This window comes from Dysidea avara, chromosome 6, assembly GCF_963678975.1.
Source record: "Dysidea avara chromosome 6, odDysAvar1.4, whole genome shotgun sequence".
In the NCBI taxonomy this organism is placed as follows: Eukaryota; Metazoa; Porifera; class Demospongiae; order Dictyoceratida; family Dysideidae; genus Dysidea; species Dysidea avara.
The window spans coordinates 34,093,816-34,115,647 of record NC_089277.1 but is presented as its reverse complement, the minus strand read 5'-3'; the positions used below and the strand labels follow the sequence as shown (position 1 = coordinate 34,115,647).

General features: G+C 36.4%; 1 protein-coding gene across 1 annotated transcript in view; it reads right to left on the bottom strand.

The window, feature by feature from the left end:
* LOC136258393 (uncharacterized) overlaps positions 1-21,832 on the bottom strand; it is a 118,426-nt gene that overhangs the window by 34,582 nt on the left and 62,012 nt on the right. The window contains exons 15-19 of the mRNA XM_066051700.1: positions 17,642-19,896; positions 16,248-16,272; positions 14,808-15,095; positions 5,794-6,060; positions 1,752-2,012 (exon numbers count right to left, since the gene is read on the bottom strand). Of these exons, the coding sequence (XP_065907772.1) occupies positions 1,752-2,012; positions 5,794-6,060; positions 14,808-15,095; positions 16,248-16,272; positions 17,642-19,896 (3,096 nt within the window). The remainder of the gene's footprint in view (positions 1-1,751; positions 2,013-5,793; positions 6,061-14,807; positions 15,096-16,247; positions 16,273-17,641; positions 19,897-21,832) is intronic.

The window sequence follows — 21,832 nt, the reverse complement described above, 5'->3', positions numbered from 1 at the left end:
ATGGGAAATATATTACATACATATGTAAATTCTGTTGTAGAATGAACAAATCAATTACAACCACACATTATAGTTCAGATCTATATATAAAATTATTGCTCTCCACAACTCATTGTATTTGGAAGCCTTTTTATTTTCTTATTATTATTTTCTTATTTTTATTATTAGGAGCAACCTTTGTTTGAAGATTCATACTATTACTAGTATATTATATAATTCATCAATCACATCTGCAGATGCTATATAATGAAGAAAGCATGCAATAATAAATGACTGATGAATTGAGTTTTCTGGTACAAATTTTACTCCTTAAACTGGTTTTCTGTACAATTCGCTTAAAATATTTGGTATATACCATACATTCCATAATCAACCTTTTACAATGTTGTATGAAACGTATAACCAGCCTGGCATACAACTATATGGAGGGACCTGAGGGAGGGCCATGGCCCTTTCTTACTGCACTTAGACTTCAGGACTATAACTGTAACACCAAAAACATGTTGGGAATCATTCACATTGTCTCAATTGTTTCACAACGTGTACAGTTTATAACTATAAAGTACATTTATAACTGTTGTCTTCTATTTGCTTATTAGCTTTGTGTAGTTCAATACAAATAAGTTTAAGTTTAGTGCAAAGAACAAGATGCTCTAATAGAATAGTCACAATTCTATTCTGTTTTGTGAATGTTATCAATGCAATACTGCACCTTAGTGCACTCTTTGCTATCAAACAGGTTTATTTATTTATTTATATTAATACTGTACAAACCTCCAAAATGGAGTATTTATGCACAGATACAAACAATTACACAATATTTATGCAATAGCTGGGTTAATACAAAATATTTCAGTATATTCTCTCTTTAAAATCTTCTTCAATAACTGTAGCTGGTAAACTGTTACACATTTTAAGAGATATCTCAGATAGGTTAACTAATTTTCACATGCTTTGAAAAGCATACACTTAATATAACTATCAACAATGTTCTGTCAAATTCAAATTATATAGGAGGTCTCACTTAAGCAATTTCTCAGGAGATATCCAACTAGAGTTTTAGACTGTATGTGTTCTACAATCATCCAGCTATACCAACCCATGGCCAAGTCATAGGCGGTGGAAGGGGGGGGGGGGGGGGGGGCTTAGCCCCCCTTCAGAATGATATCACAACGAAATTATCTTTCTTGGAGTGGGGCTGAAAACCGTGATAAAGATCGAGATACTCTAATAGAGCAGTCACTCTAATAAAGTAGTCAGTGTGTAGCGAGATATGTAAGAATTTTTATGTAGTTTATCAGCTAGAAATGGTAGCTGGTGAGGTGGAAAGCTCTTGTCAGTTGGTTGTGACCTTTTTTTTTTTTTGGTCTCACCTTACCAAACTATAGAAATAAGTCTGGGTTAGCCCAGCCCACCCTCATATCAACTACTTCTTCCGCCGCTGGGCCAAGTTATGTCAATGAATATAGTATTGTGTGCTATGTATATTCTTCTCTTCTTACTGAAATAAGCACTGTTTTATACTAAAACTTTTTGCCCTCTCAACCCCCTAACTGTGTCTCCTATGACAGCTGCTATATGAAACACTGCAGTGTTCTTTGCTGGATTTTTATTAATGAAATACTTTGTATTCACAAAGGTGTACACACAAGGCCTATTACAACTTTGTATAATCAGCCAATTCTCTGTGATAAGCTAAATGCTTGCTGTGGAGTATGCGCAAGGGTTTATCTAATATATGCCACACTAACTTATCACAATCAATTCAGCAGAAGACATATCACAATCTCCATGCTCATTCCTAACAATACACTCATATTTTCCACCATGGCTTTTAGTTGTGTTAGCAATTTCAAGATTATCTCCAACCTCCCCAGTGATATCTGCTCCATTGTGTTTCCATTGGTAACTGAAAGTTTCTTTTCCTATTCCACTAACTGTTGTAGTAAACTTGGCAGGTTTTGCAATGACAACATTCAAAGTAGCTGGTTCTAAAGTCAACTTGGGTTTACCTAAAAGTACCAGAACATAAAATATCCATACTACTCCTTCCTTATTAACTACATGTATCTGTATTGTACAAGGAAGCTGAAAACCTGAAACTCTGTTAAATGCAGAAACATCACAAGGCTAGGAAGTGCTAAAGGCATTACACAGCCCAAGATCTGGAATTTTTAGCCCGGTGTCATTATGACAGATACTGTACAATAAGGAAAGTGCTAAAGCCTATACAATATCACTTGATCATGAGTACAAGGGTGATCTATAAAATTAATTGTGTGCGTTCAAATTATTATCTGTACTTGCAGTAAACAGCAGTAAAAGTGTTGAAGGTAGATCTAACATAGTGAAAATGTTCTCTTCCTTCTCTCCCCTTCTTTTCACATTATGTTATACAGCACTTTTTATGCAATTGTATAGTAGGTTTTTATTGCAAGGACTTCAATCTCACATTGAGGGAACTTTGCAATCTGCAACATTTTTGATCACACAGAGTTTTGTTTGTCAAGAGGTTTAAAACTGTTATGTTGGAACATCTGACAACAAACAGATACTTGTTTTAATACCCAACAGCCTGTTCATGTTTACAATTATAAGGAAAAATTAGGAATTATAAGTTTGATTAAGGATCATAGAAAAAAGTATGGAAACAAGAGAGGTCGCCTACACCTGCAGATAAACTAGTGGACCTAATTAATTTTATTCTATGCACATAGGGAATAAATGTCCACTAGTATATCTGCAGGTGTAGGCGACCTCCCTTGTTTCCCTACTTTTTTCTATGATCCCTAATCAAACTCTAAATTTTTCTAATACTTGTTTCTTTACTTTTTGTAACTGTATTATGACTAGTGAACACACGTACTGCATCAAAATAAAGGATGGCTACAGAATTAATGTTTACATATGAACGTGCACCCCAGCTATCAAAAGTACTGACTCAAAAACAAAATGGCCATTACGTTTCACTTTCAACTATGTTCAGCCCATTATACAGTGCTAAAAACTAAGAACAGTAGGAAAAGTGCTTCTACAATCAATCCAGTCACCACCAAAATATGGACAATTTGTGCCCCAATTACTTGAAAGTGCAGTGTCCATTACACTTTGCTTTCACCTTTACACAGAGTTACAAAAAAGATCAGTAAGCGAAGTGTCTCTGAAAGCAATCCAGTTGCTACTGAAAATATATACAGGTGATAAACTACAGGGAATATGCATCGCACCACAATCGTTAATTGTCACTTTGTGTTGTCAATGAAAAGAACTGGAACACAAAAGAGAACCAAGGAAAGTCCATGATGCGTGTATTGTACGTACAGTACTACGGTTGACAAAATGGCACATCTCGGGATGAAGCAACGTTGAACAGTGAAGAAATCAAGCCTGTAGCCTTATCCATTGTTGAGTTATGCTTGTCTGGAGTCAGTCAGTCAGTCAGTCAGTCAGTCAGTCAGTCAGTCAGTCAGTCAGTCAGTCAGTCAGTCAGTCAGTCAGTCAGTCAGTCAGTCAGTCAGTCAGTCAGTCAGTCAGTCAGTCAGTCAGTCAGTCAGTCAGTCAGTCAGTCAGTCTGTCTGTCTGTCAGCATAAAATTCGAAAATATTTAATTCCATGGAAACTTTTTGAAGGGATTGGAGTTGATCTGAGGACATATTGAAAACTGGTCTTATCGCCCATGTCAGCAGATTTGATTTTTCACCAATAACACAAAGCTACATGAATAAATCCCCAAATTTCATTTCCAAAATCAGCTATACTTGAGTGGTCTGCTTTCACTAGTTGCTTTTCCCAAGTGCAGTGACAAGTGGTCTGGGTCCCTAATGGAGTTCTGGCCAGCCTGAGGTTGTCTTCTGTATGTGGCTGTACAGCACTGTGGTGTTGAATAAAGACCTGTGCTGTAAATGTGCTTCATTTTAGCCAGTTTTGAGACCTGAATGGCCCATACTTGGCTTAATTCATGACTACACCTTCCTCTTTAAGATTGTTAAACAACCTCTGACCCTCCTCTAGGCCCCGCTTCCCACCCCATTTGAAGCTCACCTGACCTTGGTTTAAAAACTATCTAAATTGGTGGGAAAATTCACTGCTGGCTACTTGTACAATGGATGCTCTGGAAGGTAAGGAATTGGTATAAAATGTGTGAAAATTTGGTACACACAGCTTCAACTATTGGTAAGCTACAACACACTGCATACTTAAAACTGGCATTTCTTGATACTTTCAAATAGGCAATATGTAGACGTTCAGCATTTAGATTGACTGATTGATTGCATCAAGGCTACATTGTTTACTTTGTATTTAAACTGGGTGAATGAGCGTTGGTGGGACCGTCGCAGGGTTCAGGATGTGAAGGTGTTCTATAAGTATGATGGAAAGTTAGTTGGTAAAGCCCCATTGAGTTTTAAGTTAACTGAACTGCTGTTTGCTGATGATGGTGCGATATTATGTTATACCAGACAAGACATAAAGGAGGCTGCTAGAGTGGTTGATGAAACTGCTGCAGAGTTCGGATTAACCATAAGTGTTGTCAAGACCAAGCTGCTTGTTGCTGGTTGTCATTTAAGGAGGATGACTTGACTCCAATATACATCCATGATCAGTTTGTGGAGCAGGTAAAATCTTTGGTTTCTTTGTGGAGACATCTGGAAGTGTGTTGTCAGATGTACAGGACAAGATTGGAAAGGCTTCTCACTGGGCTCTCAGGTCTTTGGGGTATTGTGTGGTTCTGTGTTTAGTAATACAAGTCTTTCTTTATCTACAAAGAAGATGGTGTACTCTTCCATGGTAATGGTGGTATTGTTGTATAGGGATGAGTGTTGGGCCATTAAAGAATGAACAATTAGGAAGATCAAGTGGTTTCCTAATCCATATATGCACTGTATACTGAGTGTTAGTCAAGCTGAGCAGAGAATTTAACACCTTACAAATGTCCAAATAAGAACTGTGTTTGGAAAGGAGATATCTATGAAAGATTTGTTTCTGTTAGACATTTGTGCTGGCTTGGTCACACAATAAGAATAGATGACTTTAGGATTCCTAAGAGAATGCAGTTGCCACAGCCTCAGCCTGTGCATGGAGCCAAGCTCAGTTGGAGAGACAAGGTAAGGCAGGATCTGAAGAGGTTCGGTATTGTTGAAGCTGATTGGCACCATCTTGCCAAAGACCAAAATGTGTCGAGAGATGTGTGCCAGGAAGGACTGCAGAAGGTACAAAACACCGCTCTTTCTGCACAGTTTATTTGTCACTGTGAATTTCAAAGGAGACAGGACATCGTCAGACACATGTATCATACGACATGTCCACGAGTAGCCAATAATGGGAAGCATCATTCAGTGGATGGCTTCACTTTAATGGACTTCAATGGTAAGTGTTCAATGGTAAGTGCATGTGTGTGCTTGTGTGTTTGTGTGTGCGCGCGTGCGTGCGTGTGCGTGCGTGCATGTGTGTATGTGTGTGATGGTAGTGGTACACTGTATCTAGGTTTATTACTATTTTCTTAACAGTAAGCATTCACAAGCTACGTACTGCTTAAGGTTCAAAATAATTTGAAGAGCAATGGGTATGAATGAATTATGGAAACTTACAATTGAGAAATGTACTGTAGATACTCTAGTATAGCAGCTTAAAAGCTTGGAGTTTAACTCAACAGTCATGTACAGTGATGTGCAGGTTGTATGGAAAAAGAGGTGTAAAAATCAACAGCAGCAATTTATAGTTCTATGTGAGGCAATATAGGATGCACAGTATAACAACTCAAAAATTAATTTAATATCATTATACTCTTATACATACCTGTAACTGTCAGTTGAACAGGATCTGATGTGACATTACCTCCATCATTACTAATTGTACAAGTGTAGGTGTTATCATCAGATGACCTCACATCTGGGATCACCAGGGTATTGGTGTTTTTTCCAGTCACTTTACTAGGAAATGATCCTGATCCAATTGACCATTGATACTGGACATTGTGACCAATAGCAGAACACTTGAATGTGGCAGTTTCTGTGAGGTCTACACTTTGGTGTGAAGGTGGTGTTGTGAATTTTAAGGGCTTGACTATAGTAAATGGAAAACATATGGCATACAAAAGATCAGTAATTACAGCAACAAACTGTATCATTGATGAGATTAGCTATTTTTTAAACCAGGCTTGTGCTTCCAGCCAGCCAAAGGTCGGCTGTGGTGGGAGCTTGCCTGGTTTACTGAAATTGTTTTCATAAAAGTGTGTGTATATACCTATCTACCTATCTATCTATCTTTTTATTTTATTTACCTATATTTGTCCATATGCACCCACGTGAGCAAATAATTAAATGTTAAAAGCAGCTTTTACGTAAGTAAAATTGAAATGAAGTCTCTACTAAACTTCCACATGGGTAAACTTTGTTCAGAGGCGATCTGAAATACGGGTGTAGCAACTCTCCTCAGACTTTGTGAATTACTTTCCCTTCGGGTATTACAGGCGTCTGACAGCTGACAATTATGGTGCAGGTCTTGTACACTACTAGGAATGGCCTATCCCTTTGTTTTGAAAGGGGGCATACCCCCTGTGTATGCAAACAAAAATGAAGAGCAGCTTTGAGGCTTTGTTGAGAGAGTTTGTGAGCATAAACACGACATCATCAGCTATGCCACACACTATAGAATTAGTTGAACACACTAATGTATCCATTGAATTCTGATATTCTGTTAGTGCACTTTATCCTTTGAAAGCACTGGCATGTATCCTTTTGTGTTAAGCCACATGTAGTTGTTTGTCCTCTAAATTTTGTTGTGCAGTGTATCCATGGCATCATGTGATCATTTTATGACACAAGGTACAGCACATAATAAAACTCAAATAACACTTGTAGAGTCGAAACATTCTGTTCTTTTTATTTTACATCTTAATGTCCATGTCTTAATCCGGTGCTCTGATCCAGCACCATTTCCTCATTTACCAAGAATTACATCGCAAGAATTAATGGACAATGAATGAATGAATGAATGAATGAATAAATTAATTAATTAATTAATTAATCAATCAATCAATCAATCATGACACAAACTGTTTACAAATACATAAATATCCAAAGACTTACAGACTTTATTGGTTCTAAATTCTAATACTGAACCGTAAGTTCAGCTACAGTGCTTGTAGGCATGAGATTCAATACATTGGGAGCGAGAGGGCATGAGATTACACCTCAAAATGTGAGAATCATGCCAGAGGTATTACAGTTGAGAGGTATGGCTTCCATAGCAGTACATTGCAGGGCAATTGAAGAATAACAAAAATTTCATGAATTATGAAAAACCTATTGGTTAAAAATATATGAAAAACCTATTGGTTAAAAATATATTATAATAGTAATACATTGTTTGCTTCGGTGCCTGGTTTCTAGAAATAGCACAACATCAACTTGTTTGTATTACAACAGCACTTTAGAGAACATTAAGCATAATTATACACACTAACATTTATCATTAACTTCCATTACATCAAAGTAAAGGACAATTCAAGATTTTTGCTCAGTAATACTCTAACACTGTTTAGACCACAGCAAGGTGAAATGCTCGAATTTCATTGGCTACAGTACTTACAGGTATCAAAATCCTGTAGATCCCTTGTTCATGTCTCAGTAGATAACTGTCTCTGGGGCGATACAAAACCCGACAATTACATGCCTGTAACATTGGCAACGCATAAAGGTTTAACTGGATAGCAAGTGTCGTTACAAATTACAGGAGCTTGTTCTACTCATGAACACTACATTTTTCATGTTACAAGCAGCTGTGAAGGCACAACAAGTAGCAGCAAATTAAAGGTACAACAATGAGCTGAGGTCTAAATTAGTTAGACAGCGAAACACAGGATTCTATGAAATTTAGAATACCTCAAGCCCTGTAATAGCCACCTCATTTTCCTTGTGTGCCACAACACACGGGTTGCTAAATTCCGTAGAACCCTATGTTTCGATGTCTGACTAGTTAATAAATATACCATCTATTTTCTGTTACTTTTTATGGACAATGCTTAAAAATTAGTTGGTGAAATAATAATGCATTGCATACGTATGTATTAATACAATTACAATATGTGACTGGATTTGCAAAAAGGGGCTTTCCACACATGATTAACTTACCAACTTTGACACCTCATAACTTCAAATTACAAAAGGCTATTGGCTTGAAATGTGGTCAGTAGAGAATACCAAGTTGTCAAAATGTATTTTCAAATTGCATTATTATGAAAAGTTAGTTTGTAATGTATTTAACACTAAATTGGCAATATTTCTTAGATACAAAGCTAAATTTTAACACAAAATTGAAAAACACCCAGTGCTTCATTTTAGCTATAAAACAGAAAATTGACCAATGTACCATATATTTAATATTCTGATAGTGACTCTGTGTTTTGTAGTGGTGTGAAGAAGTTCTGGAATTATTCAGAAGTGCAGAGTGAGAGGCACACTCAGCATGAGGAGTATGCTTTATCTAAGGCATCGCTAGGCATGCCCTCACAGGGAAATTAACTGCAAATTTAGCACTGTGAGATCAAATTTGGCAATAATATTGACTAAACCAGCATTGTGAGTCACTTTACTAAGTGAATTCATTGTTTTCTAGCAGTGATAACTAGCTTTCATATGAAGGGCACAGCATAAATACTGCAGTATGGTTTAAGTCAAAATGGTCTAGGAGTTCGTCTTAGAGTTTAGCTTGCGGTTGCTAAAAAACACATCAACAGAGTTGCTTACTGTCACTTGCTGCTGTTAATGCTGCTAGTGCTGCTTTAATCCTGTTGCTGGCAGTTGCCAAAACATAAAATAAAATACTTTAAAATATTTACAGCTAGCTGCCTTATTGCATGACACAGCCTAGTAACACTCTCCTACCAATAACATGCTTGGGACACCTGGGTAAGAAGTGTTGCAAATCATGGGCTAGGAAAATGCTGCTAATCTTGCTGGTTGTTGGTATGCTGCCTCTGTCTGTTGCTGCCACACTTTGGTTTTCAACAACTGTACCATAAACATCATAAGCCTCGCCCAATACGGTAGTTGCCTTACGCTTATCCTGGAAAACCAGGGTAAAAGGGGGTATAAATGATGGCTTTATATACTACCGTTGGCCCCACTGCTGTTGCTTCTATCACTACTGCTCAGAGGCATAGCTAAGGGGGGGACATTATTTGCTCATCACTAAGTGTTTTTTTTACCTCATCACAAGCTTACTAGTAACTGACACGCAAATGACTATAAACTATGTGCACTACTAACTACAAGGTATCACCAGGTGTTGCTAGTGAATGCGCATGCAACATTCAACTCATTCATGAATTCACCAAATGAAAATTATAGACACACTTCTGTATTTAGCCTAAATTACTCATGTGATAGAGCATTTTTCAAACCTAAAAGGATAGTGACTCACTTGAAGTGACCTCGCAGGAGTCGCAACTCACAAGTGACAAAGGAGAGTGACAGGCAGATGACGATAAGAACCTACTGCCTACGAGGTGATAAAGTGTTAAATGTAACTTACCAAGTTTATTTTTTTGAGTCGATCACACTGGATCTATGTACGACAGTGCAATGGCATACCTGCCTAATTTTTTTTTACTTTGTTAGTCAGGTGGATCCATCATAAGCTTAAAAGTTCTGGTAGCAAGACAGGTTATGAACTTGCGTATGAACTGGGATTTCATGTAATATGTGGCATTTGAGTTTTGCCTGCTGAAGTGAGTGAACACGTCATACTGTCAGTGTGCTAGAATTGCAGCACAGGCTGTGGCTAACATAAGTAACTGTGATACATTGCATTATACTGAAATATTCACAATATAGTTCTACCGGATTATGGACGAATTTGCTGGAGTACAGCAGTGGCACGTGCGATTATGCTCAACTAATATACCTCCATCATTGACCTCCATTGATAAGTGATAACTGATAGTAATCAGTAATGAAATAGTTACATGGCTAGTTATGTTAGCTGTAATAATACAACACTGTATGGTAGCTATCCCATCATTGGATCATTAGTCTTTTTTTTGCATGCATGAACAATTCTGAGTGTTTCGTGGGGGGCATGCCTGCCCCTCCATCACCTTCTGGTTAACTACGCCCCTAGGCCTGCTGCTGCTGTTACTGCTACTGCACTCTGGCATTCAACAATTGTACCATGAACCATAAGCATCTCCCAACACGCCAACAGGGTCATTGTATTGCACTTTATACTTATTCCTGGCCATGTTAGCCATGTGCTGAGGTGCTACAACTGCTGCTGACTATTTCCCCATCTTGTTTCACTGCTATTCTCATTAGTACGGTAAACAATAAGGATCCTTCACATTATGCAATTTACTCTAAACATTTATGAAATAATTAGTTCATGTAATGATTCTGCATGCTATGAGTTGTAGTTATGTATGTAGTCCCCACTCCAACCATTGCAGTTATCTGTTACAATTGTCTGTTGTTATGCATCACTGTACTGCTTTAGCAGTGTATGCATCATCCTGATCTTTACAAGGCTTCCATTACAACACGTCTGCCATAGCATATGTGTACTCTACACAGAAGGTATTATTTGCACTATTACAATAATGTGGTAAAGCAATATTCTACATGTATGGTGATGAATCTAATGGACATTTTGCATGCTTATAAACCCATCTCAATCGCATTCAGATGGTGAAATATGAACTTTGTCCATCACACTACTCCCTAGCTGATACCTCTCATGCTTGCATTGCATTCTATGGATTTTTACTAGCTAGTGAACTTTTTAGCCCTGCATGGTTAGCATACTGACAGAATAGCCATTATTTAAAATCAATCCAATAAATCCTACCTCCCTGATTTTCATCTAGGCCATCAAGTCCAGAGAATACTTTCATCCACCCACCACAAGCCTTTTTTAAGGCAGTGGTTACTGAACCGAAAGTCGGTTCAATAAGCCGTTCTGGCTATTGAACCGACAGTAAAACTTAGACAAAAAGAAACACAAAAAACCCAAAACCCATCCAGGGATTGAACATAAGACTACTGGTGTGCTAAGCCAATGTGCTAAACACTGTGCTACCACTGCTAGCTACCCACTTTCCCTACTTTTCTATCTTATACAAGTGACTCAAGACTTGAGTAAGCTGTATATAGTAAGAAGAACGTAACCTAAAGTTGACAAGCTGAACCCTACTCTTACCCTAATGCTAATACTGCTTATCACATGCCCTAAAGTTAAATACTTGGGACAACTACTAGACGTGTGCCTTAAAGTTGAATACTTGAGGCAACTACTAGATGCATACCTTAAAGTCGAATACTCATGGTATACCAACTAGTTGCTTCATAGTCATGTTGATGGATGATTGTCAGTTATTTTGTGCGATCCGCAAAAAAAGAAACTTTCAGTTCAGTAACTACTTCCTTTTTTCAAATAATACATTCATTTTCAAACCCAGCCTACTCACCACTTTCTATCACAAACTTCACACAATTTAAGTCCTCTGCAGTTGATAAGATAAGCAGCTCACTACTTCAACTGCTGCTACAACATAAATTACCATCCTGGCTGATTAATAGTCTTGCACACCGGGCCACCAACAGATGATATCCAGAACAGATGCTACTACTATCCAACCACCTTGTGATGCCAGCTTTTATTGCTGTAATTACTAATACTACACCTATTAAGTAATACTATGTATAGCATTGCTGCGATTGCACTTAATTCATCGTTACACCATCCCTTATCTGGCGTGAATCACAATAACACTATGTATAATTCAGCTAGTATTCAAACTTGTCACAGTTTTTCAGGTGATGATTTTCCTTATAATATATTAAACATTTTTATTGAAATGCTCCCTACTATACAGCTTGTAAGTTTCATAAGTTTATAATACACTTGTTTATTATGTATAAAATTCTATAGCATAACATCAAAGGAAAGAATGGTGTCAGACATAATTTTATGAATACAATTTTATGATCATGTGGGCTTATATTATTCACTGCATTAGTAAGCAAAGTAGCCACTATATAATACACAGCCCTGCATATGGAGAACAATAACATTAATGCATACTGTGACGGTTGGAGGCAAGGAGCAAAATGTCGAATGACTCCTGTCTCATTTGTGTGACACACATGAAGCCATTGGCATACTACGTACGTACTTCCTTCGAGTGAAAGAAATGGGACAAAACAAGGACATGTTTTACCAACTGTACTGTGTTGAAATGCATGTGCTAAGCAAAAGAGTAGTCTACCACTTGATTCACTTGAAAGTAGCTATTTTTTCAACTTCAGCTCAACATAAGCACACTATATGTGACTTAGAGGTGATGTTAGCCAGTCAGCAAGTAGGATATTCCATTACATAAAATTTCAAATTGTTTCATCTTGTTTTAAGGAATTATTTGTACTTGTAATCAATACTGCCAAGGTGTCATAGTATTGTGATGCAATAGTGAGCCTGGCTATTACAGTGTTGGGAAAATTATTTAGTCATTGTATATAATATATTACATATTACTCTTTACTTTTGGGCAATGTAATAAGTTAGTTACTCCAAATGAAAAGTAACTTAATATATTACATTAAGTTACTTTTGCTCTGACTATACACCTTTCTACACCCGGCTTGCATGTTAGTTACTGAGCTAGCATATAATAAACACTCCTGTGTAAATATAGCTACTGGCTTCTTGCACCTGTGTATAGATGTTCATTATTTTTACCACTTCAGCCATACCTAAACATTGCTGGCAAATCACGTAACTGGTTGCTTGAGGTGTGAACTAATATGGATAATTTTATTATAGGGGATCGGGACAGTAGATTATTGCAGCTACTAAGCTGTTGAGTAACACCAATTGGTTAGTAATGGACCTGGTGATGTGTTATGAATATCATTACACGTTGCTAACGAACTCTAATAGTAATGCGTTATGTAATAACACATTACTTTTGTTACTAATATAATGAACAATGGGTTCCTTGAAAGTAACTTAAGTTATATTACTAGACTGTGAATGGTAGCACGTAATATTACTTGAAATCACAAAATGTAATAACTATTACGTAACGCGTTACTTTTGTAATGCATTATTCCCAACACTGGCTATTATTTTTTGGTGCAACAGTCCAATCTTCTGCGATTCCTACTATACAATACATTCAGTGTGCACGATAATAATAATAACAGATCATTAACCTTTGTATGCAATAATACTGTTCATTATTAGATTAAAGTTCATCACACATTTTATAAAAAAGTTAGTGGGAGAATATCTACACATTAAAAGTATAGTTGTATGCAGCACTGGCATCTAATCAGTTATACATATGGTTTTTTATCGCTATCCACACAAAAGCAGCCAAGCTGTAAAAAGATAGTGTGGACTTAATGAAAAGATCGTGAAATCAAAGGTGGTGGTCAAGAAATGGCTGCAATGATGTTAATGCTAATAAATTTTAAAATTATTTTAAAAATTAATAATATTAACATTATTGCAGCCATTTTGTGGCCACCACCTTTGATTTTGCAACTTTTTCACCCAGGATTCTTAAAGCCACACCATGTTCTCACACCTTGGCTGTTTTGTGTGGATTTTACCTTTTTGCACTTTTTAAGGCACCAAAACCAGGCTATGGCTGACTTGATGCTTGTTTTTACTCACATTTCTTCATTTCTATACAGATACAATGACAGGGGTGGCTCCAGCGGGGTTTGTGAGGTTTCTGGAAACCGGTCACGTTTAGATCGAGATACTCTAATAGAGCAGTCAGTCACTCTAATTATGCAGTCACAGTATTCAGAAACTATGAAGTTATGAATAAAGATTTTTATGTGCTTTAACAGTGATACAAATATTATTTAGTGGAGAATAGCCGGAGGTGTAGACCTTTTTTTTTTGGTCTTCACCTAAAATCTAGCTGTGCTTTTGATCAGAAACCAGTCACCAAAAATCCTGGAGCTGCCTATGAATGATGATTATTATTGAAGTCAAAATTAAAAAATGGTTGCATGTTTTGCTTCAAATTATTGTAATATTCTAATAGAGTGCACATTCTGATAGACATCTATTGGTAGATCTATGAAATTAGAAACATTAATTAATTTATAAGCAGATTTATAGTATTTATAAAGCAGAAATTAAGTGAGGTGATTAGCCACGATAGTAACAGCTCAGTGATTAAGGATGGGGGTGATAACATGGAGGTTCCTGGTTTGAACTCTAGTGAATTTTTTCATTTTTTACCCTAAGTTGAGTGTTCTATTAGAGTATCTCAATCCCACAATTTTACACTTGTTTGGGTTTTGCTTTATAACTTTGCATGTCTACTGCTTTTCAAACCATCAAAAGGCATTGCTAGCCCTCCCATGGCTTAAGAAAAATACCAAGAAATTAATTTGAAACTTTGAACATCCGTATTTCACAAATGCTGTAATAAATTTGCTGAGTGGCTTATCCTGCCTGGCAAAGTGCAAAAAATGGTGTGCTTTGGAGAAGGGGCCATGGAGCTATGCACACGTGAAAATGATGTTTTTTTTCCTCTTGTCAATATACTCATGCTAGCTTTCTTGGCTGCACGACACACTACCGTACGTATGTCTTGATGCTAATACATCACCACAATTGTACTATAAGCATGTATTAGAAAGGCTGTAGATTTATTAATTATGTAAATAAATTTGTATGGCTATATTCTCTTTTTATAAATTATCAATTTAAAAACAATAATAATAATAATGATGATCAGTTTGATAGTCATATATACACAAACTATTGCATGCCTTGTAGTAACATACTTATCTGTATGCTCTCTTTAATTTCAATAGCCAGCTGTCCTGCTGCACTTTTGTATGCTTCCATTGCATTAAGAAGTTTCACAAAATACATATCAAGGGCATTTTCAATGATATTGTCTAAAAAATATGTTGCCCTGTCAGCTGATGTTCTGAATGCTTCCATAGTAGGTTTTGTATTTCCAAAGAAAAACTCTCTAACTGCTGCTATAAAAGTGGCATCCATCATTGGTAAAGTAATTATCAGCTTGGGGTAATATTTCGTATAAGCATCTGATAGTGACAGGCATCCTACAAAATTATACTATCATGTTATCCACAGTACAGCAGCACAATATGTAAGGAAAGTGTAAACAAACATCAGGAGAGTCAGAGTAAAAGTTAAGTGGTAAACTCAGTCATAATGCTACCAATGGAAGCTAGTCTAGGGGCTTCTTGGGTCTTCCAGGCCAGGAGAAATTGAACTTTTACACTTTGAGATGCTATTTGTAGGCACTTTTGAACTACAATACTGTGTGTAAGGTGCTACATGCTGGTTAAGTGCCTGCATGTTGACAAATTGACAATGCTGAATGTTATGGGTATTATACTGGCCAACTTATTTAACCTTATCACTTAAGCTTGTTAATTACGAGATCTGTAATTAATGGTGTTTCCAAAGTAGCTGCAATGAGAAACAAAGCCAAAGCTGGTAAATATTTTAGAGGCACTTAATATGTGACAGAGTGTACATGAAGCTGTTCTGGGTGAAAGACAGGTTTGATAAGTGTTGTGTTTCTATTAATTGTTGCCATTGAATGAATGCTACGTAAGTGCATTACATGTTCACTACTATTATATTATTAAACAGTTATTGTGGCCGTGTATATACATTCATTTCTAGATGCCATCACTATTACACTGTGAATGAAGGTGCTCACAAAAGCAGGTACCTTCATTAACACACTGGCTCTTTTTAGCCAACAAATGCAGCTAATATTGACTCATTATTCATTACAGTGTAATTTGTGTATTTCCTTGGCTGAATATTATGTTAATGCCTCAAGAAATCGTATCTCCTGAACTTCCTAGAGTGGTATTAAATTGTGTGTGAATGCATGTGAATGATATTGTGTGCTTAAAGTGATTCACACACTTAATGTCATTTTATAGCATTGCTTAGTTCCCCACTGTTCAACCCACCCAGTAACTACTTTATTATAAAATTTCAATCTTTTATGAACAGGGAAATACTGTGGAGGGGAAAAGAGACAAATGTCTTTCTTGGGATCTGAATCTGGATCCAATATGATAATAGCTGCAAGTGGTTGTATTTATTTAATTGTGCTCGATTAATATTGCCCAGTTGCATATTTTATAATACTACAGTACATGTATAAAATATAATTTTATAGAATTGTCTAAAGATTTCTTCTTCAGTAAAATTAATAGTATATCACATACCTTGAGCCTCTTGAATGATTTCTTCCTGCAACAAAAAACATTGTTCACATAACTGAAGTATATAATTCAACTATAATTTTACAACTCCAACCCAGTTACATGTATGGGAAAGAACCACACCATTGAGTAACTACAAGAGGCTGCGCTCAAAACTAGGCTTGAGCCAACCATGCTTTGAAAATAGCTTATTATGCGTTTGAGCAGTGCTCAAAAATTCAGCCTATTATGCTCAAAATTATGCCTTCAGCATCAAAATATTATGCTCTAGAGTTGGCTGTTTTATTAGAACATATCAGTGGTTCCTGATTGGCGTATTAGAGTAATCAAGTGACTGCTCTATTATAGTATTTCAGTCTTTTTCCATGAAGTGTAAAGTCAGTCAAGAAACAATAAAAATAATAACATTGCACATTTTCTTGATATGAAATGCAGTATTAAGGTGTACTGAGTTCATATTTCACTGTAGTTGTGGTGCATACATAGCACATTTAATTTAAAATCTTGATAATCGTCCTATTATGCTGGCATAATGCTTGATACTTTTTTGCAAGCTTATTATGCTCGAAGTTATGCCAGCATAATTGGAACAAGCCTACTCAAACCAGCCTTATATGGTTTGTGGTGTAAAAAATGGTTATAGTGTCATAAGCACATCAATGATGATTTCTGGCCTTTACAGATCATGTGGTAAGGTTTATGACAAATTATTCATCAAGAGTGGGTGGCCTTGTGCAAGTGGCCAAATATTTTATTGGTGTGTTGATTTCGCTACAATACAGTCCATATGGAGCCATATCTATTTTATCTCTAGTCTTCAATCATTATCCCTGTCACTTTTGCAGCCTTTCAGACAGCCATTAGTAGATCTAGGGAATGCTCTGAAAGGTAAATCATGCCTCATTGATGAAATCTCATTCACGTGCTTACTACTTCTTGAAGAATTGTAATAGCTTATAATTCTATTAAGTTTGAACTACAGAACAGTGATTTGGATCAGTCATCCAAATTCCTGTCACATTATGTTTTTATATGACCACGTACACAGGTCTTAACTAATCACAATAAATGCACAAAGTACTGTTATATTGTATTCACAAGCTTTAGCCTTCTCACAGGTCCCTAGTAGGATAGCATTTAACAAAACTGTAAAAGCTAAATCACTCTAATAAAGCCATTTGCAATACAGACACCCTAGTTTATTTGAACTTCATTTTTTATTTTCTACATTCTTCTCTGATTTTTCTAACATTACATGCACAAATTGGATTGCCTATCATAGTATCACTTCGAGGAATAATCTCAGGGAAAAGATAAGAATAAAATGAAAAAATAATTGGAAATTATTAAAGTGAAAATATGATAACAATTAACACTTAATTATAAACTCCACTAACCTTGCTAAACCAAACACTATCTACAAACCAATCTACCATATTAGTCTTCTGACAGTGAAATGGCTCAGACGAATCTGCATCAAAATTTTTTCTTGCCAGATGCCGTTTATTGCATATAGAGCATGCAAATGCCACACAAACATTGTTTGCATCAAAGTTTAGTTTCGTACAAACTTTTTTAAAGCAATACTTCACAAGATCTTTAATTTGAACATAGGTATGATTTGATTCTGGATTTTCTTTAGATCGTACCTGGATTTCTAAATATAGAAATCTGTCAATCAGAATAATATAATACGCTTGTTTCTTGTTGTCCACAGGAAAATACTGAAAGGTGACAAGATTATGGTATATGCATGCATTACCTTCAGTGTTTGTAAATAGCATTCTAAGAAAGCGCCATTTGGGGTCTGTGTTTTGTAGTTGAAGCAAATGAACTATGAGAAAACCAAATACACCTCTTGGCAGCCCGTAGTATGAGTTAGCTAAGGCTGACTTTGAATTGTTGGCAATTTGAATAAGTAATGGTTTTGCATTGTGATTACCTCCATACTCATTTAAAAGGGCTAACTTTTCATCTCTGTCAAGAGGAGAAGTAGGAAGAATGCAAGGGACAAAATAGTAATCTTCTGGTTCAGTATCAATAGGAGTAATGATTTTTAGATGTTCTAAGAGCTTAATGAAGTAGTCACTTATTAAATCAAACTTGATTTCTTTCATGAATTTTTTGCACATTAAGCCTTTCTCCAATGAAATTCGTTGATGTTGATCCAAAGTGCTGTGTTTAGCCTTTATAGCAAAAACAACTAGCTTGCTGAGATTATCAAACAACCATTGGTGGTTGGTAATCACTATGGGATTTTCTATCCCAGGTAAATTGTAATATAGAAAAATTCCCACCATGTGGTAAAATCTTAAGAAGCTTTCAATGTATTCTTTATCATCATTAATACTGCATTTTTTGCACAGTTTATAAACTTCATCAATTGTCATATAACTCTTGCTACCATTAACCCTGCACCATTGCTTAATTTCGAGCTCAAGTAGTAACCATTCAATTGGAATATCATGTACTTTCCTTTCTTCAAGTTTTTTGTAAATAGCATTACGAATTAGTAAAGCATTGTTGTCTTCCTTCGATGTGTTGGCATGACGATTACTTACTGGTATCAAATGACATCCAGGGCTATTATGTGGTCTTGAAATGTCTAATAAATCAGCCTCACATTCTGCTTCTTTAACAATCTTTTGTAAGCCTTTATCAATGCTCAAAACTATATTCTGTAAAGTTTCATCAGTATTTTCTAACAGATCGCTTTTAGTACCAATAAAAGACAGGTATGACCTATCATTTCCTATAGTATCACCTTGTACTTGAACAGAATGGTTATGTGTTTTGGGCTTTCTCATAGATATAAGCATTTTTACTAGACTGCTGTAGTCATATGTTAAATCATATGAGTAATTTTCTTCACCTTCATAAACAGTGATTTTTCGTGAAAGGCTACTTGGACCATTTTCCAAACTAAGAACCACAAAGGTAACCATGACTGCACTGTTTACTGCTGGTAACATACTGATGTATTCCGGCTGTCCTCCAGTGTCCAGGAATGTCAACACATCCCACACTTCAGGAAGCTGTTCAATCTCATGATCATTAAGCATAGTAGTTAACTTCTGTTCAATTTCAGTCTGTTGTACACTAGCACTTTGCTGCATAGTTAAAGATGACATCCCATTTTCACCAACATCTTCTTCAAGCTTTTCAGGTGATAAAGGTAAAGGCTTTATAGGAGAAAGTGGTGATTGTGCTGACTGCAAGGCACTTTCACTGTTACATCTTTTCAAACTTTTTGTTCTTTTGACTGGTAATTGAGCAGCTAGGTTACCGGATGACTGGTGTGATGAAAGACGGTCATTTCCATCTACTGGTACTTTAGTGTCATTTGCTTTGTGATGAAGATGTGATCTTAACCACTGAATCTGATGTTCTAGTTCAAGGTTTTTAAAATAGATGCCTTCACTGTTTTTTCCAATGGCTATTTTCCTAACCACCATTTTGTGCTTGGCATCAGTTACTCCTGTCATTTTGTGCTCTTCAACAAAATCATTTCTCAGTAGCAAGTTCAAAAAGTTAGTTTTGCCAGCTGCTGATGATCCACAGATCAAAACTTTTGAATGTCGCAGTTTAATAGTATGACCTTTCTCTTTAGCTTCCAATAAAATCTTGCTGATTTTTGGGTCAAGTTCAAAATCTAAATGAATGTTAACAAGAGCTCAACGTACAGTAGCAGATCTCCCCTCCCAAAAAGGCTCAGTCTAAAGCACTGCTTTTATAATCATGATAGAAGCAAATAATTATTCGATGCAATAAATTCAGAAAGGTTTATGTAGTGTCTTTTTAAAAACCCTTACAGAAGTACCAATATAGAATTTTGAAAATCACCACAACCCATTTTGCGTCTTTCCTGTCTACTGACCATGGTCAAATGGCTAGAGGCTGAACAATGTATCTTATAGCCATAATCAATGGCAGATCCAGGATGGGGAATTTGGGGCAAATGCCCCTCTCCACCTTGTGGAAGAGCCAGCCATATTTCTGATTAACTTTATGTCAGGCCATGGCCAAGATCAGTTTATAAAACTCATGAAAATATGCACGTTTTACAAGCTTTTATTACAATTTCACCTGAAACCAAGGCAAACCAAAGTCAAACTAGCTGTGAAATTGTCCCCCAGCACCTTCGTGTGTACTAAACACCTCTAAAAGTAATTGTCGTTTTGTTCTTAAAGACATTCAGAGCTTTTAAAATAGCTTTTAAGGCTTCACAGCCATCTAAAGGCCAAAATGGCAAATATCAACAGTGAGACACTACCAAGAGGCAATTATTTGCTGCTTAAAAAATTCAGCAACTAACATGATAATCTGGCTCTCCCCAACCACCTACAACATAGCCTGTTGTTCCCTTCCTCTTGCCAGTTCCTGGATCCGCCCCTGATAATTTTATGCCATAATAACAATCTGATGTGTAGCATGTTTTTATAATAAGAGCTCATGCCAAAGGATTATAACTGTTTTGTATAGTTGGTTAGCGTTCACCTGAGCCCTCGTTTCTTGTTAATAACTCTTGTTACATGGGCCAGCTGCCCAAACATTTTGTAGCACTGTGAAGTCCTTTAAACACCAGAACTGTTAATCAAGAACGCTCTTTGATATGGGCAAGAACAAGTGAGTTATGAGGCTTTAAAATATCCCTTACATTTAGTATGGACGATTGAGGCGTATAAACATGTTTACAACATGAAAACATGCTTGTTCCAGTACTAAACCATTGGGAGTGAACACATGTTCACTTATTTGATATTACTGTATTTGGCGGGGGCTCAGGTGAGCATGTACCAACTATAGTATGGGCAAGTTCAGACCATTTGTAATACATAAAGAAAAATTATAATCAAATAAATCATTTGCATGGTATGGCAACTTTTGGCTCATATAGGGAATGACACAAAAATTAAGGTTAAATTTGGTATGTAGACTACTGAAGGTGGAGGGCATTGTCATAACAAAAATAATAATTTTGGGCATCATGGTGCTACGTATGCATGAAAATCACATTTTGTTCTGCCTGTTCTACTAGTGTGACAAGCTTGCTTCCTTAGCTAGTGTCGATATTTTGTTCTGCACTAACTAAACACTTTAAACCTTAGTATTCCACTTGCTGATTTTCCACCTGGTCTAGGGCCTATGAATTTACAGGAAACGGTGTGCAAAGGTTGATGATCTATAGAGTATTTTCTGTTCTGTGTGTCTTTTATCATACCTGTAGCAAGTGTATGATGGAAATACTCTAATAGTGAAGTAACCCTATTAGAGCAATGAGCCTTGCAGTAAATTGCTTTATTAGAGGTTAAAAGTGACCAAGTACAGAGGTAACTAATCACCCTGTAGAGGGTTCAGGTCCATAGCAAATCATCATGTAGGAATCGCAGCACCAAACAAGTCATCTTGTAGAAAGTTCAGCTACCTGCATGAGTTCAGTTAAGTCGCAGGATATAGTAGAAAGAATAATAAAATATTTTCATCTGAGTTCAAGTTATGCATAACAATGATGTGAAAAATGCAACAACTTAACTTAACTTCCCAGGTAAAAAAAAACTTGCAGGAATCTTGCTAATCTTACATCAAAT